This window comes from Bubalus bubalis, chromosome 16, assembly GCF_019923935.1.
Source record: "Bubalus bubalis isolate 160015118507 breed Murrah chromosome 16, NDDB_SH_1, whole genome shotgun sequence".
Taxonomy (NCBI): Eukaryota; Metazoa; Chordata; class Mammalia; order Artiodactyla; family Bovidae; genus Bubalus; species Bubalus bubalis.
Genome location: NC_059172.1, coordinates 78,646,043 through 78,673,132, shown reverse-complemented (window position 1 = coordinate 78,673,132; position 27,090 = coordinate 78,646,043). Strand labels below are relative to the sequence as shown.

Below are 27,090 nucleotides of genomic sequence, written 5' to 3'. Positions count from 1 at the left end.
ACCATTATTTAAATAGCTTTGTATGTACCTTATTTAAATAGCTTTGTATGTACTCTTCCTTACTAGAGTTGTATCCCAAGCACCTAGCCAAAAAAGGAAGCACGAAATGAAAATTGCTTGTTTACTTGCTTTTAAAAGTGCAACTCCCAGAACCCGGAGACAATAAGAAAGTGGGAATTAATTTGAAAAGCAGAGACTCTCCAACAAGAATGAAGATGATTACATAGCATCATCACTACCAACCAAGTCCTTTGAGAATACAAACGTTACACTCTAATTATCATAACATTCTCTGAATGAATAAGCATGGTTTACATATTCTGAAAACAGAACTGTTTAACATTTTCAATTTTCTACAATGCAACCAGTAATAATGTCAAAGGTGGGCTAGACCAATTCTTAGGTAGGGACAAGTCAGTGATAAACCAGTGTGAAGGCTCCAGGTCCTTCGCTTCTTATTTTGTCTGTTGTCTCTCTGACAACAGACTGGGCAGAGGATGGAAAACAAAACAAATTAACCAACTATGTTAGGCTTTAGCAGCTCTGTAAAATAAAAGAAGTGTTAGGTTAACCGTTAAGACGGACTATTTCAGGAGACCAAAACATTTTATTTACTTGCGGCATTCTTTTCTCCAAGCAGCATGAATTATCAGGAGATGGATAATATGAAGAAAAGAACATAATGACCTAACTCTACAAGAAAACAATCCCCAGAGAACACGTTTACCTATTTCAAAACTCATTAAAAAAAAAAAAAATTACCGCAAAGTTGAAAACGGGGGAGATAACAAGGCGGCCGGGAAAGTGGTCCTAGAATAGAAGATGTTATTTCAGGTTTAAGGGGAGCAGCGACAGTTGCCGAAGCAAATACCCGCATTAAGATGACTGGCCGGTTTCTCTCATCTAGCATCTGTGATAATGGGAACAGAACAGAAAAAAGATGGGGCTCCCCACTTCCAACACCGCCACCCAGGCAACCACGGCTGGAAGGATACAGGTAGGCGCCAGGTCGGTAACGACCGCCGCTCAAGCGAGGGCTGAGGGGGGCTTTGACATGGGTGTCCGAGGATTCAGCGCCCAGTCCTGCGACCGCGCTCCGGGCTCCAGGCCTCCTGGCCAGCATCCTTCACCTCAGCACCGCCTCCCGGCTAGCCCCCAGAGCCTCCCTCATGGCAGCACCCGCGGCCTCCTCCGGCCCTCCCAGCACTCCGTCTCTCAAGCCTCGCGTCACTGAGGCGGGAAAGTTGGCCGCCGCAGCTCCGGTTCCCGCACAGCGGCGCTCTCGGCTGTGGTGTCGACGGCAGCTGCCGCAGCGGCGACCTTGCCTGGAAACGGCAGAGGTGGCGACGCCGCCGCCATGTTGACCAGCAACCGACGCCGCGTCCTTCGCGACGGCGACCAGGGTGTGGGGGCGGGGCCCTGGAGACAGCCAATAGGAGGCGCGGACCGCTCCCCGTGCCCCGCCTCCCGCCCCCCCCCCCCCCCCCCACGCCAACCCCCGAATTGCCCGCGGGCGGCGGCCAGGAAGCTTGCATCCTCGGGGACACGAGTCCTCTCAGGAGGGCGTGCTGACTTGTGCCTCGGAACCTGACTCCGTTCCACCTAGCTTTTATGAGACTGTTTTAGTAGGGGGTACTAAGAGTGATGAAAGACAGTGAGATGCAAAAATCCCCAGATATTGGCAAAAGCCACCGTGGGGATTTGAAATGATTTCCTCGGAGGTAATTCAGGGTAGGATTTGTTTAACTACCGAGTGCTGATGTGTGATTGAAGTTCTGTCTTTCTGGAGCATCACTGTTACCAATCACCATCTCTTTTAAAAAGCTTTGGGAGTGGAAAATTCCTTTCTCCGCATTCCATCACTCCCTCCCTGAAGCTTCTGCCATTCCGTCTGCAAGTCGTCTTCCTTGCCATTTCCCTACTTATAAGGTCTGCATTTCAAAGACTTTTAATGGTGCCAGCCTTGTTGCCAGATTCTGGAAATAGACCATCAAGCATAGGCGGCCAGGAAAGTAGTGCAGATTTAATTTAGTAATCTCCTGGGAAGACATGCCAAAAGAGATCATCATATTGAAACTGTTTCAGGAGGTATGGAAAATTGAATGGATTTTTGAGCCATCGGTTCAGAAGTTTTGCAAGTAAAACATTTGAAAAAAGGCTGAAACTTTTTGTTGGAGTTCATTGTAAAAACACATGTGAGTTCTGAGTATATTTCAGCGTGTTTTTTTTTTTTTCTTTTTGTGTGGAAAAACCTCCCATATTGGAAGCAGAATGTACAAACCAAATGAAAATCACTCACCCAGCATTCAAATGCCTATGCCTTTGTGAATCAATTTGTTCATTTTTAGAGTTCAAAATAATAAACTTTTCCAGTTGAAGCTATTTGAAACAGAGTTTTTGCAAAGTTGGATGCAATGATTCAAACTGGAATGTGTTCTGATTAAAACTACCACAACAAATCGAGTTTTGACTTAAAACACAAAGCACGTAAGCCCCCTTCAGGATCATGCCAAGAAGATACAATATGTAATCTTGGCAAAGAAAGCCTAACTGTGTACACTAGGAGGATTAGTTATCTTTGCAAATTTTTAACTGACTTAGTCACAGGAATTTACATTGATTCTATTCCCACTGGCTATCATCACAAGTCTGTTTCTCTAGAGCCAATTTGAGAGAGAGTAAGCAATGTAGGGGAGTTTTCCCCAGTGGTTCAGTGGTAAAGAATCCACCTGGAATGCAGGAGCCTTAGGAGATGTGGGTTCAATCCCTGGGTAGGGAAGATCCCCTGGAGGAGGGCATGCAACCCACTCCAGTATTCTTGCCTGGGAAATCTCATGGACAGAGGAGCCTGGTGGGCTACAGCCCATAGGGTAGCAAAGAGTCAGACAAAACTGGAGTGAGTTAGCATGCAAGTAATGTAGGTCAGTAAAGTGCGAATAAAAGTGAATGCTTGCTGTTTGAAGTATTTGGGCATGGTTAGCCTTCCTGATCCAGTACTCTTGCCTGGAAAATCCCATGGACGGAGGAGCCTAGTAGGCTGCAGTCCATGGGGCGGCTAAGAGTCGGATACTACTGAGCAACTTCACTTTCACTTTTCACTTTCATGCATTGGAGAAGGAAATGGAAATCCACTCCAGTGTTCTTGCCTGGAGAATCCCAAGGACGGGGGAGCCTGGTGGGCTGCCGTCTATGAGGTTGCACAGAGTTGGACACGACTGAAGCAACTTAGCAGCAGTAGCAGCAGCAGCCTTCCTGAAAGTCTAGTTTTTGCTATATTATTAGTTTTGTATGTCATGACTTCTAGGCACCTTATTGTTTTGTCACATGGTGTATTAGCATTAAGAAGCATAATTTGGTTTCTTAGTTTCCTACAAATGCTTGCCCATATAATCATTCTTCATTCAAATGTTGCTTTACAATGATACTTCAAGAAGGAAAGAAATTTTAAACACGATGTTACCAATTTTTAAAAAAATTACAGGATTTTTTGATCTTTAAATTATTCCCTTCTTCAAAATGTTAAGCAGGCTTTTCACGTTTTAAGTAGTACAGTCCTTTATTAAGTTGCATACATTCTAGAAAAACTTTTAAGATTAAATATTTGGATAGTAGATAATTTGAAGCATTTATAAGCTTTATCTTTTGGCAGGAAAGATAAGTATGATTTAAGCAATAATAATCTACTTCTGCTTTATTGACTACGCCAAAGCCTTTGATAGTGTGGATCACAACAAACGGTGGAAAATTCTGAAAGACATGGGATTACCGGACCATCTGACCTGCCTCTTGAGAAATCTGTATGCAGGTCAGGAAGCAACAGTCAAAACTGGACATGGAACAACAGACTGGTTCCAAATAGGAAAAGGAGTACATCAAGGCTGTATATTGTCACCCTGCTTATTTAACTTATATGCAGAGTACATCATGAGAAATGCTGGGCTGGGTGAAGCACAAGTTGGGATCAAGATTACTGGGAGAAATATCAATAACTTCAGATATGCAGATGACACCTTATGGCAGAAAGTGAAGAAGAACTAAAGAGCCTCTTGATAAAAGTGAAAGAGGAGAATGAAAAAGCTGGCTTAACACTCAACACTCAGAAAACTTAGATCATTGCATCCGGTCCCATCACTTTATGGCAAATAGAGGGAGAAACAGTGGAAACAGTGTCACTTTATTTTTTTGGTCTCCAAAATCACTACGGATGGTGACTGCAGCCAAGAAATAAAAAGACACTTGCTCCTTGGAAGAAAAGTTATGACCAATCTAGACAGCATATTGAAAAGCAGAGATGTTACTTTGCTAACAAAGGTCCATCTAGTCAGGGCTATGGTTTTTCCAGTGGTCATGTATGGATGTGAGTTCAGTTCAGTTCAGTTCAGTCACTCAGTTGTGTCAGACTCTTTGCAAGCCCCATGAATCACAGCATGCCAGGCCTCCCTGTCCATCACCAACTCCCGGAATTCACTCAAACTCATGTCCATCGAGTCGGTGATGCCATCCAGCCATCTCATCCTCTGTCGTCCCCTTCTGCTCCTGCTCCCAATCCCTCCCAGCATCAGAGTCTTTTCCAATGAGTCAACTCTTCGCATGAGGTGGCCAAAGTACTAGAGTTTCAGCTTTAGCATCATTCCTTCCAATGAACACCCAGGACTGATCTCCTTTAGGATGGACTGGTTGGATCTCCTTGCACTCCAAGGGACTCTCAAGAGTCTTCTCCAACACCACAGTTCAAAAGCATCAATTCTTCAGCATTCAGCTTTCTTCACAGTCCAACTCTCACATCCGTATATGACCACGGAGAAAACCATAGTCTTGACTAGACGGACCTTTGTTGGCAAAGTAATGTCTCTGCTTTTTAATATGCTATCTAGGTTGGTCATAACTTTCCTTCCCAGGAGTAAGCATCTTTTAATTTCATGGCTGCAAACACTGTCTGCAGTGATTTTGGAGCCCCCCAAAATAAAGTCTGACACTGTTTCCCCATCTATTTCCCATGAAGTGATGGGACCAGATCCCATGATCTTCGTTTTCTGAATGTTGAACTTTAAGCCAACTTTTTCACTCTCCTCTTTCACTTTTTCAACAAGAGGCTTCTCAGTTCCTCTTCACTTTCTGCCATAAGGGTGGTGTCATCTGCATATCTGAGGTTATTCATATTTCTCCCGGAAATCTTGATTCCAGCTTGTGCTTCTTCCAGCCCAGTGTGTCTCATGAGGGACTCTGCATATAAGCTAAATAAGCAGGGTGACAATATACAGCCTTGACGTACTCCTTTTCCTATTTGGAACCAGTCTGTTGTTCCATGCCCAGTTCTAACTGTTGCTTCCTGACCTGCATACAGATTTATCAAGACGCAGGTCAGGTGGTCTGGTATTCCCATCTTTTTCAGAATTTTCCACAGTTTGTTGTGATCCACACAATCAAAGGCTTTGGCATAGTCAAGAAAGCAGAAATAGATGTTTTTCTGGAACTCTCTTGCTTTTTCCATGATCCAGCGGATGTTGGCAATTTGATCTCTGGTTCCTCTGCCTTTTCTAAAACCAGCTTGAACATCTGGAAGTTTACGGTTCATGTACTTCTGAAGCCTGGCTTGGAGAATTTTGAGCATTACTTTACTAGCGTGTGAGATGAGTGCAATTGTGCAGTAGTTTGAGCATTCTTTGCCATTGCCTTTCTTTGGGATTGGAATGAAAACTGACCTTTTCCAGTCCTGTGGCCACTGCTGAGTTTTCCAAATTTGCTGGCATATTGAATGCAGCACTTTCATAGCATCATCTTTCAGGATTTGAAGTAGCTCAACTGGAATTCCATCACCTCCACTAGCTTTGTTCGTAGTGATGCTTTCTAAGGCCCACTTGACTTCACACTCCAGGATGTCTGGCTCTGGGTGAGTGATCACACCATCCTGATTAATGGGCCATGAAGCTCTTTTTTGTACAGTTCTTCTGTGTATTCTTGCCACCTCTTCTTAATATCTTCTGCTTCTGTTAGGTCCCTACCATTTCTATCCTTTATCGAGCCCATCTTTGCATGAAATGTTCCCTTGGTATCTCTAATTTTCTTGAAGAGATCTCTAGTCTTTCCCATTTTGTTGTTTTCATCTATTTCTTTGCATTAATCACTGAGGAAGGCTTTCTTATCTCTCCTTGCTATTCTTTGGAACTCTGCATTCATATGCTTATATCTTTCCTTTTCTCCTTTGCTTTTTGCTTCTCTTCTTTTCACAGCTATTTGTAAGGCCTCCCCAGAGAGCCATTTTTCTTTTTTGCATTTCTTTTCCATGGGGATGGTCTTGATCCCTGTCTCCTGTACAATGTCATGAACCTCCGACCATACTTCATCAGGCATTCTGTCTATCAGATCTAGTCCCTTAAATCTATTTCTTACTTCTACTGTATAATCATAAGGGATTTGTTTTAGGTCATACCTGAATGGTCTAGTGGTTTTCCCCACTTTCTACAATTTAAGTCTGAATTTGTCAATAAGGAGTTCATGATGAGCCACAGTCGGCTCCCAGTCTTGTTTTTGCTGATTTTATAGAGCTTCTCCATCTTTGGCTGTAAAGAATATAATCAATCTGATTTCAGTGTTGACCATCTAGTGATGTCCATGTGTATGTTGGACCTTTATACATATGAAGCTGAGCATGGAAGAATTGATGCCTTTGAACTGTGGTGTTGGAGAAGACTCTTGAGAGTCCCTTGGACTGCAAGGAGATCCAACTAGTCCATCCTAAGGGAAATCAATCGTGAATGTTCATTGGAAGGAATGATGTTGAAGCTGAAACTCCAATCCTTTGGCCACCTGGTGCGAAGAACTGACTTACTGGAAACGACCCTGATGCTGAAAAGATTGAAGGTGGGAGGAGACGGGTTTGACAGAGAATGAAATGGTTGAATGGCATCACTGACTCGATGGACATGAGTTTGAGTAAACTCCGGGAGTTGGTGATGGACAGGGAGGCCTGGCGTGCTGCAGCCCATGGAATTGCAAAGAGTCTGACACAACTGAGCTACTGAACTGAATGGAAAGGAAAAATCTCTATATTTTGTTAAAAGAGATAAATGAATTAAATATAATGATTAGTTTTTCACATCAAAAGCCATAAAGTAATCCATTCTTTTATTAAGAAAATAAATATTGACCAGTTACTATGTGCCAAGTACTCTCTAGTGGTGGGATACAGCAGTGAGCGAAACTTCAAAGCCCCTGTGCTCTTTAAGCTTGTATTTATTTTTTTTCTTGCTAGAATATGTTAGGTAATGAAAAGTACTATGAGGAAAAATGGAGTAGTGTAGAGGGATAGAGAACTGATGTCAGCTCTATTTTAGATAGTGTGCTCAGGAAAAGCCTCCCAAAATGGGAAATTTGGGAAGAGGTCTGAATGAAGAAAGAAGGTTGCCACTCAACTATATGGATGAAGGTTGTTATTCAGAAGCAGTGGGGGCTTTAAGTACAAAAGGCTCTGAGGGCAGAATTTTAGTTGATATATGCAAGGAACAACAAGGAGACCACTGTATCCAGAACAGAGTGAGGTAGGGCAAGTGTCCTAGGACATGAAATTAAAGCAGTGTACGGGGGATGTCCTTCCAATATGGTGGTGACTTACGTAGTACATAAGGAATTAATATAAAATCCAGCTTCCAATGGAGGGAAAGCCATTGGAAAATTTTGAGTAGGAGAGTAAGCCCTAATTTAATCTTTCAAAAGGATCTCTCTAGTGGCTGTGGGGAAACTAGTCTACAGTTGATAACACTAGAAACAATGAGACCAGATTGGATGTTGCTATGGTAGGTTGGTTGAGAGATTATGGAGGCTTTTACTAGGTAGTCAAAGCAGTAGCGAGAAGTTTTCAAAATTTTAACCTGAGTCATTAAGATGTGTTGATCATGGTTGTGGCAAGTGAGTAGAATTTTTTTTTTAAAAGAAGAGTCAAATGTGACTCTCAGATATGGGACTAGAACCAACTACATAAGGAATATTGCCATTTACTAAAATAGGTTGAGTGTGGGAGAAGGAATAAGATTTAAGTTTCAAGTATGTTAAGTGTGAGGTGCCTATTAGACATCTGACTTCATTAACATGGTTTCAGAAATTGTTAATGATGTTCTGTTTACAGAAGAAAATATAGTAACCACTTTATGGTTGTAAAATATTTTCACATAGTAATCTAATTTGGATACTGTCATAACCTTGAGAATTATGTGAGGCAGTGTGTGATGGACAATTTCTTGAGCTTTCAGTTTCTTCTTGGCTGAGGCTATTTTTTTCTTCTACTAAAGTATTTTCTTGCTGAGGCTATTACTTTTTCTGCTGAAGTATTTTCTTGCTCAAGTAAGAATTTCCTGAATTTGTCTGTGGGCAAGCTGTGAAAGAACCAAGTATTTTAACGTCTGGCTGCTTTAAAATTACTAAAAATCTGCCATCTTCTTTTCAATTTTATAAGACTTCAAGTAGAAATTTAAGATTAAAGATTAATACTCGAAAATAATGATGACAATAAAAATTATAATGATACCACCTAACACTTGAATACGTGTCATTTCTCTTGCACTGTGCCTAGTGCTTATGTACATCAAATAATTGAATCCACACGACAATCCCCATTTTACAGAGAAAGTAAGCTACCATGATACTAGGTAACTATGCCCAAGTTTCCAGAGCAATGGAGTGGTGAATCAAGATTCATCCCAGAATTCTGGTACCAGAGCCAGCACTCTCAACTACCGCATATTGCCTCTTGGGAGAAACTGAGAAAATTTCAGCAGAATAAGAGATGAGAGTGCTTGCATTTAAGCAGTGCATAGTGAGGATGTAAAGTAAGAAAATAATCTAAGATATTACTTCCTTAATTACTATCTTAATACCTAGACCATACCACTCACTATGGAAGTGCCATAAAAACTGTCATCTCTACCTTGTGGTTCTTGGGCTAGGAATGGAAATGGAGATAATAATACCTTGAATTGGAAATAAAACTCAGGAAAGTCTTAATTTTAGGGTAATGAAGACTTAGGCATGTTTCTATAGGGAAAAGAAGGAGCCTCTATCATGGAGAATTTGAAAATTCATCAAAGATATTGATCTGTCAGAGAGATCAATCAGCTTTCAGAGAGTAGTGATTTTCATTAACAACAGTGCCCTTATATTCACAATTGTTGAAATTTTAACACTATTGATATAAACATACAAATCAGTTACAGTCCTTGGAATTTGGTTTAGGTGGTTAATATGACCATCATCGATAGCTACATTCAGTTGTAAGAATGTTTTAAGTCTGAATTATCTGCTCTGGGTGTCCACACTGATTAAATTTCTATTTAGTATTTTGTAGAAATAGTTTTAATGTATTAGTCTTCCACTCCATCATTTAAGTAGAAACTTAACTTCTACTTTCTTACTACTTTTATGCAAACTGGTTCACAGTAAGAGAGTTACACATTATCAAAAGTATTTGTTTCTGAGGAAAAAAATTCCTGGCTCATAAAACTTGGAGAACTATAAATTCTTGGTTGCTTGCTTGATTTAGTTAGCTAGCTGGCCAGCTATTGCTTATATTCCAAAAGCATGAATTTACAATGCAGACATGTAGTGATAAAAAGGGTTTGTATAACTTAGAATGATGGGATCTCTGGAGGCTACCTTATTCCTTATATGAAGGGTGTTGTTTCAAACGAGGGCATGGAAACCAGTAAGTACTGGCTTCTGTTTTTGTTGTACACCTTCCAGAAATTTTCGACTGAAGACTCAATGTACTGGAGCTCTTTCCACAGAGAGCTAACTGATATTTGAAGAAAATTTTCATTTCTCCAACCAAGAAAAATATGATTTATCTTTTCCAAGCCTCACTCTTGTTCTTAAATCTATGTATTTTTACTTGTGGAGAAGCTATACAAGATAACTGTGAGCATCATTCTACGGTAAGAATTTCAACAATGTTATTTTAGCTAAGAAAGCATGATTATATAGTTTTTAAGATATATATTAGGTGTTTGACAAGATTAATTACAGCACTCAATATAATTTATGGAAAAATTAAGTGTTTATTTAGAAATGCTGAGACATGCTTAAATAATATTCTTTTTAAACTTAGGAAACTATAAACTGAAGATTGACTCTTAACACATTTCTTGTAAAAAATTAAAGAAATTGCAGACCTAGGTTAGAAACTAGCCAACAACTTTCCACTTAACTTTAAAAATGTAATATCTGATAGGCAAGTTAATTTTACTAAAAAAAAAAAACTGTTCTATAAACTTTCATACTTCAGATATGATCTTGTACCTGGTTACTCAGGAAATTTTAAAATTTAAAATGAAAAAATTGTATTCTGAGCAATGTCAGAGTGATAGCTAAGACTGTATGCAATACTATGAGTAGATGGTGATTTCAATCCCTATAATTTAAATATTGGTTTATAATATTTAAATGTTATAAAATGTATTTACCACTGTATCAATACCAAATTCCAAAGTTGAAGCAAGAATAAATTCTAAGAAAGCTACAGAAATATTAGTAAGAATTCTCTGTGCTAAAAATTTAAGAATCTTATTTAGATCTAAAAACTATAGTTGTAAACTATAGCTGTTTTTGAAAACATCTAATTGTCAATTGTTATAGGAGTATAGGGGAAAGAGCAAAAGTTAAAAGTAGATCTTTGTAGCAAAATGTATTTTGGGCAAATATCTTTTAAATTATGTGATTAGCTCTTCACTTTTCTCTCAATATCCATGTCAAAGATGACAGATCTTGTTATTATTTTCTTTTAATTACAGTTATTTAAATCTTATAACTTCTACCAAAGAATGTTTTAATAATAAAAAACTGGTAATGTATGCTTTAACATTAAAAAACACAACAATGTACCAGTAAGAACCGATACATTTGGAATGACAGCTGTAATCGGCTTTTTTTCTTTTTTTTTGAACATAGTAGTCTGTACTTTATACTCTCCTACTCCCTACCTTGTCCCTTCTCCTTCCTTCTCCCCACTGGTATTCAAAAGTTTATAGTTGGTTGTTAGCTTTTGATTTTAGTTTAATTATTTAAAATGTATTTTATTGAAGTGTAGTTGATTTATAATGTTGTGTCAATTTCTGCTATACAGCAAAGTGATTCAGTTACATATATTTATATCATACATATATAAAATATGTATCCTTTTTAATATTCCTTTCCATTGTGGTTTATTATAGGATATTGAATATAGTTCCCTGTGCTACAGAGTAGGACCTCATTGTTTATCCATTCTAGATACAACGTTGCTGGCTTTTCAAAATGACATCTGTTGTTGATTTTGCAAAGAAAAATTCCATTCTTTGTTTCTGTTATTATTATTGTTGCCTTTTAAGTCTATGAATACTTTACCTTTCAAATCTGTAAATACTTTAGCTTATACAAAAGCGACAAATCTCCTACACATTTTCCCCTCAGCCCACATCACAATTCCTACAAATCGGTGGCAGAATGTCCTTCTGGCATAGAAATGTAGGCCTCTCAGGGAGCCTTCTTAGTATCCACAGAAGGAATTTCAAATGGCATGATTCCTGAAAGAGGAATGGCTCAGCACTCTATCACACAGGGAAATGTGTAACAGTCAAGGCCATAAAACCACTGTAATGGAAAGTAGGCCCTAAATGAATCCTTTTGGAATTGGAGAGGAAAAAAGAGAGCAAAAGATTTGTTTGTGGAAGTTTGAATTAACAATTAATTATATAGTCTTTCTTTGTGTATGTGCTAAAATCTCATTTTTTTCTAGAGTCTTATTTATGACATATTAGGTAATATAACATACTTCATATATTTTTTCTTCTTCTTTTTTTTTTTAATATAAAGGATTCTCCAGGAGTTAACATTGTAGAAGATGAATCTAATTCAAAAGGTGAAAGTAAAAGTAATGCTACTGTTTACAAAGAAGATTGTGAGGAATCATGTGATATTAAAACTAAAATTACACGAGAAGAAAAATATTTCATGTGTAGTAAGTATTAAAAATAATACAGAATTATAAAAGTATATGATTTATTATATGGTCGAGATGGACCATGTTCTATGGTCGAGATGGAAAAATATACTTTAACATTTGTTGAGTCATTTACCATATATCCTGATCATCCTAGGTTAGAGGTATATGTCTTGGGCACATAGTAGGTGCTTCACACCTAATTTACCTAATTTGTAAATGAACAATTCCTTCTTCTATATTATATAGACCAGTAACATCAACTGACCACAGCAGGCCCTGATACTATCAATTTGCCTAGGACTGTTTTCTTAGTTCCGTCTGAATCAATAGGAAATTTCACCTAAATTTTGAGTGGGGAATTCATTAATACTGAATAACTGCTACAATAGATATAATACAAATTCATAGCCAATTTATGTAGCAAAGCATAAAAAATAAAGAATTTAAAAAATTTTGCTTTTGTTTAAAACTATTTAGTAGCAGCACAGTAATTCTCATGAGTAATTCTCTTATATGAGTAACTCTCATATGTACCTAGGGGATGGGATGAGAAGGGGGATCAGAAGGAGAGGGAGTTCTGAGCCAGTTCTTATAGAACTTTAACTCCTAGGTCACCAAGTATAAAAAGCTCACTTTATTGTGTTTAATTCTGTGTGTAACACAAATATCTCAGGCTTCTCAAACCAATGAGTGTAGGTTTAGATCCATTAAGACAAATGTCTAAATCCAGCAAGTATCTAATAGAAAGTGAGAGACCGAAAGTAAAAATGACAGGTGAAACTGAATGAGGCAGATTTTAAACTATCAAGAGTTATTAATGGGATTCTACTGCTAGAGTGAAATTTAAGAAAATAGAAATGATGAATTTTTAAAAGAATAATTATGCAACAATAGGGGACTTCTTTTGTTATAAAGGATATCATCAGTATAATTGAATAAACTTGGATTAAGTCTGAGAAATACATGGTAATCAATGCATAATTCCTGATTTTGATGGTTGTGTTGGAGAGAATGTCTTTGGTGTAAAATACCCTGAAATATCCAGAGGCATCATGGTGGCATGCTCTCAAAAGAAGAAAAAAATTCTTCACACTGTTCTTACAACTATTCTATGAGTAAGATTGTTTTAAAATAAAAACATTTTTAAAAAGAAAAAATACATGGTAAAAAAGTTTTACCAGAAACCAACCAGTCAAAACTTTTGACTGAGGTTTATTATGGGTGTATATGCTTGTGTGTTTGCATTTTCTTTATACAAAAATATAGCATTAATAGAAAAAAATTAAAAGAAAGATTTAACTTAGAAATTAACTTTCATGATATGGAATTATTGCCTTTTACTTCTTATTAATAAGAATTGATGAATTTTTGACCTCCTGCTTCTTTCTCTCTCATGAAGTGAGAATTGATATTCAGAATGTTGTCTCTCATTTATATCAGATTAAATTAGGGGGTTAAAATAGATTATTAGGAAGCATATTTTCATTGGGATGTACTGAAACAATTGTTTTCTTCGTTAATCTTGAGTTAAACAAAAAAGTCCTAAGCAGAATACGCAACTCTATGCATTTAGTTAGATTGAGATGTTATTGCATTTACATATTTATCCAAAATCATTTAAAAATTCTTTATTTTTTACTGTAGTTATTTTCTATAACAATATAATGTTTAGCAAACACATTTTATTATGATTTAAGGGAATTTGCAAAATTCTATTGTTTCTTATACACGAAGTACCAAAAAACTACTAAGAAACATGATGGATGAGCAGCAAGCTTCCTTGGATTATTTAATTAATCAGGTATGGCTTTTTTTTTTTTAGAATTGTGCTCTTATTGTACGTATGGGGTTGCACAGAGTCGGACACGACTGAAGTGACTTAGCATAGCATAGCATAGAAGTATAATTGTTTGATTTTTTTAATGTCCAGAAATCTATTTAGTGCCTACTATGTCAGAGACACCATAGTAAAGTGCAGGCAAACAGAAGGCAATAACAAAAAAAAGGATCTTCACTTAAAGCTTATTCAGTCTGAGCAGGGGCGTTGTGGGGTGGGGCAGAAAAATGTATTGAAAATGTTGTGAATGCTGTTAGAAAGTTGCACAAAAGCAATTCAAAATCTGAGCTGTGGGAAATTTTCCCAGATTATAGAGATTATGAACTGAGTCATGAAAGATGGATAAATACTTCAGAGGTCACAAAATTTGGGTAAGAAGACTAAGAGCAGGACGTTCCATCCTTGGGGAACTGCTTGAAGTGGTGCAGGAGTGGAGTGACTGGTGAGGTAGAGAGTATTATAAGGAAAACTGACTCAAAGAAATAGGAACTAAATCATGCCACACCAAGAAGTCATTGAAGTGTCTGAGCAGGGAAATGCAATGACTAGATTGGCAGCTGGTGTGGAGGATGGCTTGAGGAAGAGCAGATAACAAACTACAGCAAAGGAGCAGACAAGATATGAAGAACAGATCTGTAAGAGTAGTCAAATATAGAAATGGGCAGATTAAGGCAGTGTTCAGGGGAAAATGGCACTGAATTTAATGAATGCTATTTAGCAATCTACTGCTTTATTATAGCAGTGAGAAATTCAAAAGAAAGATGAGCATTATATATGTTTCAAAGCTGGATTTATAAGAGGCTTAGGGATATCAGTTACAGAATTCAGCTAAAAAAGTTTTGTTCCAATACATATTCGCTTAAATGTATGCCTGTGTGTTTAGGTTAATGAGCTCATGAATCGAGTTCTCCTTTTGACAACAGAAGTTTTTAGAAAACAGCTGGATACTTTTCCTCACAGACCAGTTCAGTCACATGGTGAGAACTTTTTGTATTTCAGCCTTTTCATATTTGTCTTTTGTTACTTAAACATTTCATGGACAGGTTGGTACATCTAGAAGTTTTGTTTAAAAACTATAGCTTGTTATCATCTAACAGGCTGGAGGAGTAACACCTGTCATTAAGCAAATTTCGGCACAGACAATGCATACTTTTCTGAATTGGCAAACTTTTCTGACCATTTGAAAGCCATGGCTATAGACAGATATTTAGAATCTGTTGAAAATAGCATAGTTTTATTAATATGTAAGCGACTGTAGGCTCTCCTTTTACATTTTAGTAATAATCAGTCTTTGCTTAGAAGACAAGGTCTCAGAATTCCTCCCACCTGTAAAAAGTATTTTTGACATGCTTGAGATGTTTCAAATTAGAACATAAAATTTGAAGAAGAAGCTTGACTCAGAAAGAAACTGGAATTTAGCTCTTTTGATGCTAAAACACAGTATAACAGTATAGTAATTCCTAAAGGAATAGGTTTCTAATAAAAATGCCCTATATATCTTACAGTTGTAAATTAATACCAAAGTTTCAAAGCAAATAAATGTTTATTGACGGCCTAGTAAGTGATCTTTCTTTTTTTTCCTTGCAAAGAGAAGGAAATAAACTGTTACTGAGAGCACTTATGTGTCAGGGACTATGACAGGCACTTTCACATGTTATTGTGTTATTTTTTATTATGTTATTTTACCTCATTTGTGAGTAGTGAAGATAGTGTAACAAGGTGGTCATGAGCATGGACTCTGGTGTCAGATCATTTGTCTTCAAATCCCCGATCCACTATTTCCTGATATCAGTTTCCTCATCAGAAAACTAATAGTCTCCTCTGTCCATGGAATTTTCCAGTCAAGAATACTGGACTGGGTTGTCATTTCCTCCTAAGGGGAATCTTCCCAACCCAGCGATTAAACCCAGGTCTTCTGCATTGTGCCCTGGAAAAGGAAATGGCAATCCACTCCAGCACTCTTGCCTGGATGGAGGAGCCTGATAGGTCGCAAAGAGTCGGACATGGCTGAGCGACTTCACTTTCACTTTCTCTTTCACTCCTGCATTGCAGGCAGATTCTTTATCATCAGAGCCACCAGGGAAGCCCAAACTTATAGTACCTACCTTGTATGTTTCTTGTGAGACTTAAATGAGTAAATACATCAAAATCTCCTAAAGTATTGCCTGAGCATAATAAGACAGTATAAGAGTTTGCTATGATGATGATTTGGAGAAGGAAATGGCAACCCACTCCAGTGTTCTTGCCTGGACAATCCCAGGGATGGGGGAGCCTGGTGGGCTGCTGTCTATGGGGTCGCACAGAGTCGGACACGACTGAAGCGACTTAGCAGCAGCATGATGATGATTATCATCAGCTAAGGAATATGAAGTCCAGAAAAATCTAGACAATCTGTTCACATTTATTTGGATGGTGATGGCAAAGCAGATACTCTATCACAGATTAGTCCTTCGCTGTAAGCTTTTATCATATCTCTAAGCATAAGCTTATAAAAATATCTCTTAGCAACTCAGAAAAAAGGCAACAAATGTATATCTTCTGGAAGTAAAGGGGAAAGCAAATAATTTTTTACAGCTAACTTTTTGTAGATGATATTTTCTGTATATTTACTGTGTGCTAGGCACTATGCTAAGTGCTTTACATAATGTCTTATATGTATATTGTCAGAATAACACTATGAAGTAGATAGTATTATAACAATATTGCACATGAAGAAAAGTAGTTAAGAAACTTAGCTAATAGTTCTGACTAGTAAAGAGTAGAACTAGACTCTAACCCAAGCTTCTGGCTCTGAAGTCTCAGGCTTTGATGTGTTTGTTCTCTGGGTAATTGATATTGTAAGATTAAATTTATTTTATTATATTTATAGGAGATAATACAAAATAAAGCATCTAGAGTAAAATATAGCATCATATCTGCATGATAGTTATGTTTACAACCTGGAAAGTGGAATGCTTTAGAGGGGGTGATTATAGACTGCTACAGTTCTAGCTATTGTCAACAGAACAGGCTTTAGCCTCAGCATCAGTTCCTCTGGTGAAGAACATGATTCCTCTTTCCTCTCCCTTTGCTTGTTTTTAATGGGGGCCCCAATACACCAGAATATCTGAAGTTTCAAATAGTGGAGAAAGGATGTGTCAATAGTAGCTAGCCTACTTATTCTTTTGGATTTTCTCCTTGTCCTCATTACAGATTTCTGTCACATATTATGTTCTCAAGATAAGTCTAGATTTCTGAAAAGACATTATTTATTGAACAAGAGAGTGCATAATTGTAAAACATGTTAAATAAATGTTGATACCAACTGGGCAAATAATCAGTAACAGTGAGCTATCAGTGAAGGTTTATTTAGTCCCAGTTCCTCTGTTCATCTAGATTCTTATTTTTAATGATGAGATGATTTTTCTTTTTAAGAAGTTAAAATCATCATATCATTGTTGCTGTTGTTCAGCTGCTCAGTCATGGACTGCATGATTCAAGAACCTCATGGACCGCAGCACACCAGGCTTCCCTGTCCATCGCCATCTCCCAGAGCTTGCTCAAACTCATGTCCATTGAGTTGGTGATGCCATCCAACCATTTCATCCTCTGTCGTCCCCTTCTCCTCCTGTTTTCTATCTTTCCCAGCATCAGGGTCTATTCCAATGAGTCAGCTCTTTGCATCAGGTGGCCAAAGTATTGGCGCTTCAGCTTCAGTGTCAGTCCTTCCAGTGAATATTCAGGGCTGATTTCCTTTAGGATTGACTAGTTTGATCTCCTTGGAGTCCAAGGGACTCTCAAGAGTCTTTTCCAACACCACAGTTCAAAAGCATCAATTCTTCAACGCTCAGCTTGCTTTATAGTCCAACTCTCACATCCCTACATGACTACTGAAAAAACCATAGCTTTGACTATTACAGATCTTTGTTGGCAAAGTAATGTCTCTGCTTTTTAATATGCTGTATAGGTTTGTCATAGCTTTTCTTCCAAGGAGCAAGTGTCTTTTTGTTTCATGGCTGCAGTCACCATCTGCAGTGATTTTGGAGACCAAGAAAATAAAGCCTTGTCAATGTTTCCATCGTTTCCCCATCTATATTCCATGAAGTGGCGAGACTGGATGCCATGATCTTAGTTTTCTGAATGTTGAGTTTTAAGCAAAAATTTTCACTCCCCTCTTTCACTTTCATTAAGAGGCTCTTTAGTTCCTCTTCGCTTTCTGCCATAAAGATGGTGTCATCTGCATATTTGAGGTTATTGATATTTCTCTCAGCAGTCTTGCTTCCAGCTTGTGCTTTATCCAGCCCAGTGTTTCTCATGATATACTCTGCATACAAATGAGCATATCATTAATGAACATTTCAATAATAATTTCACATAACACTGTCAATTCTTTATAATAAAATGATTGTCTTAAATGTATATGTGGAAATATCCTAAATAACTAATTTTACTTTTATAGGTCTAGATTGTACTGATATTAAAGATACCATTGGTTCTGTCACCAAAACACCAAGTGGTTTGTATATAATCCATCCAGAAGGCGCTAGTCATCCATTTGAGGTAAAGTTTTCCCTTATTATATATGGAATAGGATAGGCATCTAATCTATTTAAATAATATTAGTTTTAATTGTTTTACTATTTTATTTCTTCTTAAAAATTTTCAAATAAATTAGTATAGGTTCCAGTTTCGAAAGTTTTGTTTTCTGGAATGCTTTGCCCAAACCACAAACCAGTAAAAGAATTAGAGAGTCTTTCACTTTTCTATTTGAATGTTTCTGGTTACATTCTTTAAAGTGAGTCCATTTGGTGCTAGATCTTATCCTTACAGTAGATGGAATTATGCAAAATAAATACTTATTTGCTTTAATTAGCTTATGGATATTAAAAAATAATGGTATACTTTGTCTTGGAGCTTAATAAAAATAATTTCTCTTCCTACACATGGATATACTTTGTATGGTAAATGACTTTTTGTGATTGTATAAAAAATTAATAATTTAAAAAACCTTTCACTAAATTGTCATAAAGATTGAGAATCTGATCCATTTCTTAAACTGCATAAAATAAATTACTCATATCTATCCTTAGTAGTTCTCTAACATGATATTTAGAGGCAATTTCAACTCTATGTATTATTAAAACTATAAGTTATTATATATTGTATATTAATATTAATATATAATTTTCTGGTTACATTTTTGTGCATTAGAAAGGTTGTAATATGAATATCATACCTTATTAATAGTCTTTATTACACAATAAAATAATTTTTCTAAGTAGATACTACCAGTTTCTCATCTCAGTTACTAACATTTTCTGACATCTATTAACAGGATGTCAAAAATTGGGAATTAAGTGGGAAATAATTTTAAATTACCTAAATTATCTCACCTACAGATTCAGATATGGGCCTGAACAGATGTGGAAAGGGAAGATTTCTAATTTTGTGAAGAGTGGGACGCATAATTACCTCTTTTGTGGGAAAGTGTTGGTTCCCTACCTTCCTCCACACTGCCTTTTTCTGTCTGTGTGTGGGAAGTTTCTGATGGGGAGGATTGCTCTGTTTTTTTTTTGCTTTGTCACTTCAATGAGTCTTCCATGGTGATCCTCTTAAGGGCATTTAGCAGAGCACCACAGAAGCATCTATGAGTGCCTGTTGAGATGGGGCATGTGCTAAGTTGCTTCAGTCATGTCTGACTCTTTGTGACTCCGTGGTCTGTAGCCCACCAGGCTTCTCTGTCCATGGGATTCTGCAGGCAAGGATACTGAAGTGCATTGCCTTGCCCTCTTCCAGGGGATCTTCCTGACCCAGGGATCGAACCTGCATCTCTTAGGTTTCCTGCAATGGCAGATGGGTTCTTTACCACTAGCGCCACCTGGGAAGCCCCATAAATGGGGCTTAGACCATGCTTTTCTCTCTGAAAATCTCAATCTGAACATGGGCCATCCAGGGTATGGAGAAAAAAAGCAATCAAAGACAGACACACAGGCATATTTGACATTGTTTTAAAAATCAGTGTTTTAATTAAAAGGAAAAGTTATTTATAACGAAATGCATCACTCTGCCACATCAGATGGATGTCATTTGTTTTTGTTGTTGTTCAGTTGCTAAGTCAACAACAAAAACAAATGACATCCATCTGATGTGGCAGAGTGATGCATTTCGTTATAAATAACTTTTCCTTTTAATTAAAACACTGATTTTTAAAACAATGTCAAATATGCCTGTGTGTCTGTCTTTGATTGCTTTTTTTCTCCATAGCCTGGATGGCCCGTGTTCAGATTGAGATTTTCAGACAGAAAAGCATGGTCTAAGCCCCATCTTTGGGGCTTCCCAGGTGGCGCTAGTGGTAAAGAACCCACCTGCCATTGCAGGAGACATAAGAGATGCAGGTTTGATCATGTCTGACTCTGAGACCCTATGGACTGCAGCACGCCAGGCTCCTCTGTTCTCCACTGTCTCCCAGAGTTTGCTCAGATTCATATCCACTGAATCGATGGTGCTCCCACCTCTGTCTCCTTTGCCTTCAATCTTTCCCAGCATCAGGGTCTTTTCCACTGAGTCAGCTCTTCACATCATGTGGCCAAAGTATTGGAGCTTTAGCTTCAGCATCAGTCCTTCCAATGAATATTCAGGGTTGATTTCCTTTAGAACTGACTGGTTTCATCTCCTTGTGGTCCAAGGACTCTCAAGAGTCTTCTCCAGTACCACAGTTCAAAAGCATCAGTTCTTCAGCACTCAGCCTTCTTTATGGTCCAACTCTCACCTGTACATGACTACTGGAAAAACCATAACATTGACTATATGCACTTTTGTTGGCAAAGTGATGTCTCTGCTTTTTAATACACTGTCTAGGTTGGGTTTGTCAAAGTTTTCCTCCCAAGGAGCAAGCATGTTTTAATTTCATGGCTGCACTCACTATCCACAGTGATTTTGGAGCCCAAGAAAATAAAGTCTGACACTTTTATTACTATAAAATCGGTCACTATTATTACTCAATTGAAAAATATTTATAAAGTTGAGGAATAAGAGCCTTAAAATGCTACAAACACATATATTGACTGACACAGGGACTGCAGTTATGTTTGTTTTATAACAAACAGTGTTATTTCTTGAGATTTAAAAAAAATCTGAATATTTTAATGACATACAGCTGCATTGAAACTTTCAGTGGTATTATCTTCTCTTTCTCTAGGCTTAGGGTGAAGTATGGGATTCCCTAATAGCTCAGTTGGTAAAGAATCTGCCTGCAATGCAGGAGACCCCAGTTTGATTCCTTGGTCAGGAAGATCCGCTGAAGAAGGGATAGGCTACCCACTCCAGGTTCTTGGGCTTCCCTTGTGGTTCAGCTGGTAAAGAATCTGCCTTCAATGCAGGAGACCTGGGTTCAATCCCTGGGTTGGGAAAATCTCCTGGAGAAGAGAAAGGCTACTCACTCCAGTAATCTGGCCTAGAGAATTCCAAGGACTATAAAGTCCATGGGGTTGCAAAGAGTTGGACATGACTGAGCGACTTGCACAAGCTTGACGTATGAGTTTTATATCAAAGAATGAAAATAATAGCATGTTGTTTTTGTCTTTTCTGGGTTTATTTCAGGTTATGTGTGACATGGATTACAGAGGAGGTGGATGGACTGTGATACAGAAAAGGATCGATGGGATAATTGATTTCCAAAAGTTGTGGTGTGATTATCTGGATGGATTTGGTGACCTCTTAGGTCAAATTTTATTCAATTCTCCTCTTTTTTCTTCTTTTTGGTATTATGCCTATAGACTGTTTGTATTGGTCAAATTATTAGTAAAAATAGCAAATCCTGTGAATATAAAAACATGACAAACTACTCTCTGGTCATTAGCCAAATTATTTAAAATAAGTAGGTCTTCAGTTGGGATCTAGATATCTTTATTTTTAGATGCCTGTTGAAATGTGATTTGACTGAAAATTATACGTTGGGTATTTATTAAGTATTGATTATACACCCAGCAGCGTTCTGGCAGATGGTTAATAGTTATTTGTAGAATTAAAAACTGAATGAAAAGGGACCTTGAAATTCTTGAGATTTGTGCTGTGTCTGTACAAACAAATGAAATGGAAATTTGGGGTACATTGTGTATAAGCTCAAATAATGTGAACTGAAAGTAGTGCTTTATAAAAGCATCAGTAAAAATCACTATGCTCAAAATTTGGCAAATGGAAACCCCAGGTGAACTGTAAAATCTGTTCCCAATATTCCATGGCAACATCACTTTGGCTGTTGAACAGAAGCATTAGTATTTCTGAACACTGCAGAATTTTACATTAATTGGAACATTTGCAGGTGACTTTGATCATTTTTATGCTATTATTTTAAGTTGCTGTTGTTATAACTTAAAATATTTAACATCCTATAATAATGTCATTCAAGGATTTAGTAAGTGGTGGTGTTAGTCCCACTGCTAAAAACCCGGCTGCATGTCAGTGAGGTTAGAAAGTGTGTGAAATGTAATAAAATGTCACAAAGAAGGCCAAATAGCTGCCATACTATGGAGTGCAGTTGATATACTTGTGTTTTTTCAGCATTACCTTCAATTTTCCAACAAGCCCGGCCATCTGAATCGAGCAGTCATAGATCTGCATACTCTAAATTGTTATTTTCCTTACATAATCTTTATTTCTGTAGGGAGATAATTTTAGTTTTAATGAAAAATGTCTTCAGGCAGATATACTTTGGTAAACAGACTGCTTTGTATTTGGCCTATTAAAGAAATAAACAGTATTAAGGAAAGTATCTTAAGTTACACTTGGGATTTGGGGTATAGGGGAAGTATGGCAAGGACATTTAATTGGTGTCAGACTAGGAGAAACCAAGCAGTCCTGTCTTACTTGTCCATCTTTCTTACTTCCTTTCTTCCTGTACTTCTTCAGAATGTCTTTAGTTCTAGGTGGGTATGCCGCTAAAATGCTCCTGCAAGCCCTTGAGAGTGACTTAATGTCTTAGCTATGGTTTTAAGAGTCTGAATGCTGTCACATCGTCCCCAGCTCTTTGAAGTTAATTTTACTAGACCTTACTTCCTTTGGTAATTTCATGATTCAGGCAGAGGGACGTGCTTCAGAGCAGGAGTGTTCACATTTAGGCCATGACAGTGAGTAGAGGGAGGTAGAAAGCCAATGGCTAGAACATGCAAATATGCAGTTTGTATTACGGAGTTTAAGAATTCATCCTGGATCTACAATCATCTTGGAAATACTGACCCTAACCTGAGGATACTCTGGTGTTTCTACCTTACATTTTCATTCATTCAGAGGTAACTGACAAGCTGCATTATAACAAAGAAATATTAGTTCACAAAACATTATTCTCAAAGACAGAGAAAGAATAATTTCTATTGAGCACTTTCAGGAAATATTTCTTTAGGAGTTGCTGATATGGAGGTTAAACCTCTTACATTTACTGGTACACATCATTTTGTTGTTGCTGCTAAGTCGCTTCAGTCGTGTCCGACTCTGTGCGACCCCATAGACGGCTGCCCACCAGGCTCATGGGATTCTCCAGGCAAGAACACTGGAGTGGGTTGCCATTTCCTTCTCCAATCATTTTGTTACTTGCCATAATATTTGAACTGGTAGTTTTTGTTGATATGCCTTAAGGTAGAACTTGACTTTTTACTTAATCTTTAAATGACTTTTTGAATTTAATTTAGGCAGATAAAAAATGAAACAATCTAGTTATCCTTGGTCTAGAAAAGCAGAAGTGGGAAGATATACACACACACACACACATATATATATATATATATATATAGGCAAATTAGGCACATAGTGATAATTTGAGCTAGGGCCATCTATTCCCTCAGATAATTTATGTGTACCATCTCAGAGTTATTGAATCACCAAACAACATCAAGCACTTAATAACACAGGGTTATGCTAATAAAACGAGTTATTCTAAATATGCTATAACATATTTAAAAAAGCATTTTTTTAAACAGGTGAATTTTGGCTAGGACTGAAAAAGACTTTTTATATAGTGAATCAGAAGAATACCAGTTTTATGCTGCATGTGGCACTGGAATCTGAAGATGACACATTAGCTTATGCATCATATGATGATTTTTGGATAGAGGATGAAACAAAATTTTTTAAAGTGCACTTAGGACGATATTCAGGAAATGCTGGTAAGTTTTTTATTCCTAAAATTATCCAAAAGATTTAAATCTAGCTGATTCAATATTAGATGAAGATAAAAAGTAATATATTTATTTTGGCATATATATATATTTATATAACTGTTGACAGATTAGATTAAGAATGAGAAAACTGTTTAAATCTTGAGTTTTGAAACTGCTATGATGGTTGAATCATCTCATGGTTTTGAGCTGCTTTATACACTTTAAAACAACTTGCCATATGTAATCTCAATTGATTCTTTAGATAGCAATTCTGTGGGACAGGCTGGGAAGGCATTATTTCCATTTTCATGTTCTGAGAGGCCAGCATTTAGAAGTCTTAGAATGTTAGAGCTGATCTTCACTCTTCTTGCTTCACAGGTGAAGAAAGATTAAGTGACTTCCTGGGATGCCAGCTCATGACATCTGAGCCATGGCAAGGACCCAGGCTGATAGAACAACTAGTTTAATGGGTTTTTAAGGGTCTATATTTCAGTGCATCTACTTTCCACCCCCCAAAATTATGTTTGTTAGCACTTTAAAATACTTGATGTTAAATTTATATTTTTATGTTGATATTTTAAACTTGAGTTAATATTAAATTTAGCTCTTCTGTTGATTGTTCATGATGGTTCTTGTTCGGTAGGTATGATTAGTGTTAGAAATCCAAAAATGAATGAGTTATGCTTCCAGCTCTTTAACTGATCACAATATAGAGGGGAAGAGTAAATAGAACTGAAAACAGAATAGAACAGAATACTGATACATCTTTGGAGGTTAGTTCAGTTCAGTTCAGTTCAGTTGCTCAGTCGTGTCCGACTCTTTGCGACCCCATGAATTGCAGCACGCCAGGCCTCCCTGTCCATCACCAACTCCCGGAGTTCACTCAAACTCATGTCCATCGAGTCGGTGATGCCATCCAGCCATCTCATCCTCTGTCGTCCCCTTCTCCTCCTGCCCCCAATCCCTCCCAGCATCAGAGTCTTTTCCAATGAGTCAGCTCTTCGCATGAGGTGGCCAAAGTACTGGAGTTTCAGCTTTAGCATCATTCCTTCCAAAGAACACCCAGGGCTGATCTCCTTTAGAATGGACTGGTTGGATCTCCTTGCGGTCCAAGGGACTGAGGTTAAGAGGGAGAGAATGATTCCGACTGATTGCATCCAGGAAATCTTCATGGAAGGGTGATTTTCAACAAAGGATTAATGTTAGATTCAACCTGGGATGCTTTTTGAAAGCACATACTTGTGCAGAATCTGATGCAGTAAGTTTGGGCCCAGGTATTTGTATCAACTAGATGGATATTTAGCATCCTTATAGCTGAGAATAAGTGATTTGTACTTGGAGGAATGGATGGCATTTGGGCAAACGAATGTTGGCAAAGAGAATAGTTTGAGACAAGGCACAGAAATGGAGAACACATTAGTGAATGCCAGATAAAGGGGATAGGGCAGAGGTGGGGCAGGATGGTGTGCGGCAAAGGAGCAGCACAGATCCTTGTGATAAGAGAATGTACAATGAAGTTTACATTACCCTTTCATGATTCAAAGATTCAGAAAAAATTCCAATGTTTGAAAAGTGCCATATCATTGCTATATATAGGATTTTTTTGGACAAAAAGGAAAAGAGAGAACACAAAATGGGCTAGTTGATAAAGACATATTTAGGGAACTCGATTTGGCATTTCTTTCCTAAAGTGAGATGTATTTTCATGTTTCATTTGTTTTTAAAAAATACAAAAGAAGTTATCATTCAGTTCATACTGCTACTGTTTGACCCTTTTATAGAGTTAGCAAAGATGTAATAGTTTTCAATTTAACTGATAATATGCAGAGTTTTACCTAGGCCATCACAGACCTCTGTAATTTGGGCCATTAAATGTCCACTTGTGGAGAAGGGCATGGCAACCCACTCCAGGATTTTTGCCTGGAGAATCCTATGGACAGAGGAAACCAGCCGGCTACAGTCCGTAGCGTTGGAGAGAGTTGGACACGAGTTGGACACGACTGAGGCAACTTAGCACGCATGCAATGTCCACTTGAAGATGTTTGTTATGTTGAGGAATTCATTACCAGATTTTGGCCTATTGCTCCTGGAGGAGAGATTTTAATCTGATATCTAGTAAAAAGTAATTTAAGCCTTAGTTTTAGATGCAATGCTTTTTCATGATTGGTTGGTAAAGGTTGATTAAAATTACAAAAAGTGCCTTTAAATTTAGTCATCAAAAAAAAATCTATTTTACCCAGGTGATGCATTCCGGGGCTTCAGAAAAGAAGATAATCAAAATGCAATGCCTTTCAGCACACCAGATGTTGATAATGACGGGTGTCGTCCTGCATGCTTCATCAGTGATCAGTCTGTGAAGAGCTGCAGCCACCTCAGTAACAATACCGGCTGGTGGTTCAGCCAGTGTGGTCTCGCAAATCTGAATGGCATTCATCACTTCTCTGGAAAGTTGATTACAACTGGAATTCGATGGGACACATGGACTAAAAACAACTCACCCATCAAGATTAAATCTGCTTCAATGAAAATTAGAAGAACTTACAATCCGTATTTTAAATAATCTCATTTAAAAATTTAATGCTATTTTTGATAATATATAAGAGTCTACATAGTTCTATTTTTACTGTTTTAAGCACATTTGCCAAAATTTAACCATAGATGACATCTAGGTATTATGAATCTAATTAGAAATCTTTAATTTTGTAGGGTTTTAATAAAGGAAAACATGGCTCAATATATGCTTTTACTACTATCTATATTAGTAATATATAATAAAATTTGTTTTGAGTGAATTGCAACTTGTCTACCTGAAATCTATTGTCCTTTTAAAGGATTTTCCCTTTTCTTTAGAGCATATATAACCATAGTAGATTGTTAGGAAAATTAAAAAGGCATTCGATTTATTGCTATATTTATTTGAAATAGTTACCCATATAATCCACAGATAATTTCTATAGAAGACAATTATATGAAATAATTTTGTGCAGATTAGTATATAAACTTCACATGGTTTAAAAATCTATTTCTGAGTGACTCCATAATATACAATTAATAAGAGTTTGCTGCAAAAATAAAGTCTTCCTTGTTATTTTATTGTGGCTAATAAATTTATTTGTAATAAACTGACTATACATTTGTATCCTGAGCAGATGAAT

General features: G+C 37.4%; 2 protein-coding genes across 8 annotated transcripts in view; one reads left to right on the top strand and one right to left on the bottom strand.

The window, feature by feature from the left end:
• CEP126 (centrosomal protein 126) overlaps positions 1-1,378 on the bottom strand; it is a 131,416-nt gene extending 130,038 nt beyond the window's left edge. For 3 of the 5 annotated variants that reach the window (XM_045163017.1, XM_045163018.1, XR_006640104.1), the window contains exon 1: positions 996-1,376. In XM_045163017.1, the coding sequence (XP_045018952.1) occupies positions 996-1,123 (128 nt within the window). In that variant the 5' untranslated portion in view covers positions 1,124-1,376. Of the gene's footprint in view, positions 1-995 lie in introns of all 5 variants that reach the window. The other 2 variants (XM_045163019.1, XM_045163016.1) reach the window with 2 other exon arrangements.
• ANGPTL5 (angiopoietin like 5) lies at positions 522-26,727 on the top strand. 3 transcript variants are annotated; one of them, XM_044929803.2, is made up of 9 exons: positions 522-997; positions 9,733-9,923; positions 11,839-11,983; positions 13,666-13,769; positions 14,689-14,782; positions 18,244-18,344; positions 21,384-21,504; positions 23,756-23,941; positions 26,176-26,727. In XM_044929803.2, exons 2-9 carry the CDS (start codon positions 9,828-9,830, stop codon positions 26,493-26,495), a joined length of 1,167 nt encoding a protein of 388 aa, XP_044785738.1. In that variant the 5' UTR covers positions 522-997; positions 9,733-9,827; the 3' UTR covers positions 26,496-26,727. The 3 variants fall into 3 exon arrangements, with proteins under 3 accessions (XP_044785738.1, XP_044785739.1, XP_006051514.2); XM_006051452.4 differs by lacking the exon at positions 522-997 and having other exon boundaries at positions 9,543-9,923; XM_044929804.2 differs by lacking the exons at positions 522-997; positions 13,666-13,769; positions 14,689-14,782 and having other exon boundaries at positions 9,542-9,923.
• Positions 26,728-27,090: the final 363 nt, after the last annotated feature.

Coding starts and splice junctions, on each gene's coding strand:
- ANGPTL5 (XM_044929803.2), top strand. CDS start 9,828: ATGATTTATCTTTTCCAAGCCTCACTCTTGTTCTTAAATCTATGTATT. Junction 13,770..14,688: donor TGGATTATTTAATTAATCAG/GTATGGCTTTTT, acceptor CTGTGTGTTTAG/GTTAATGAGCTCATGAATCG. Junction 23,942..26,175: donor ACGATATTCAGGAAATGCTG/GTAAGTTTTTTA, acceptor TATTTTACCCAG/GTGATGCATTCCGGGGCTTC.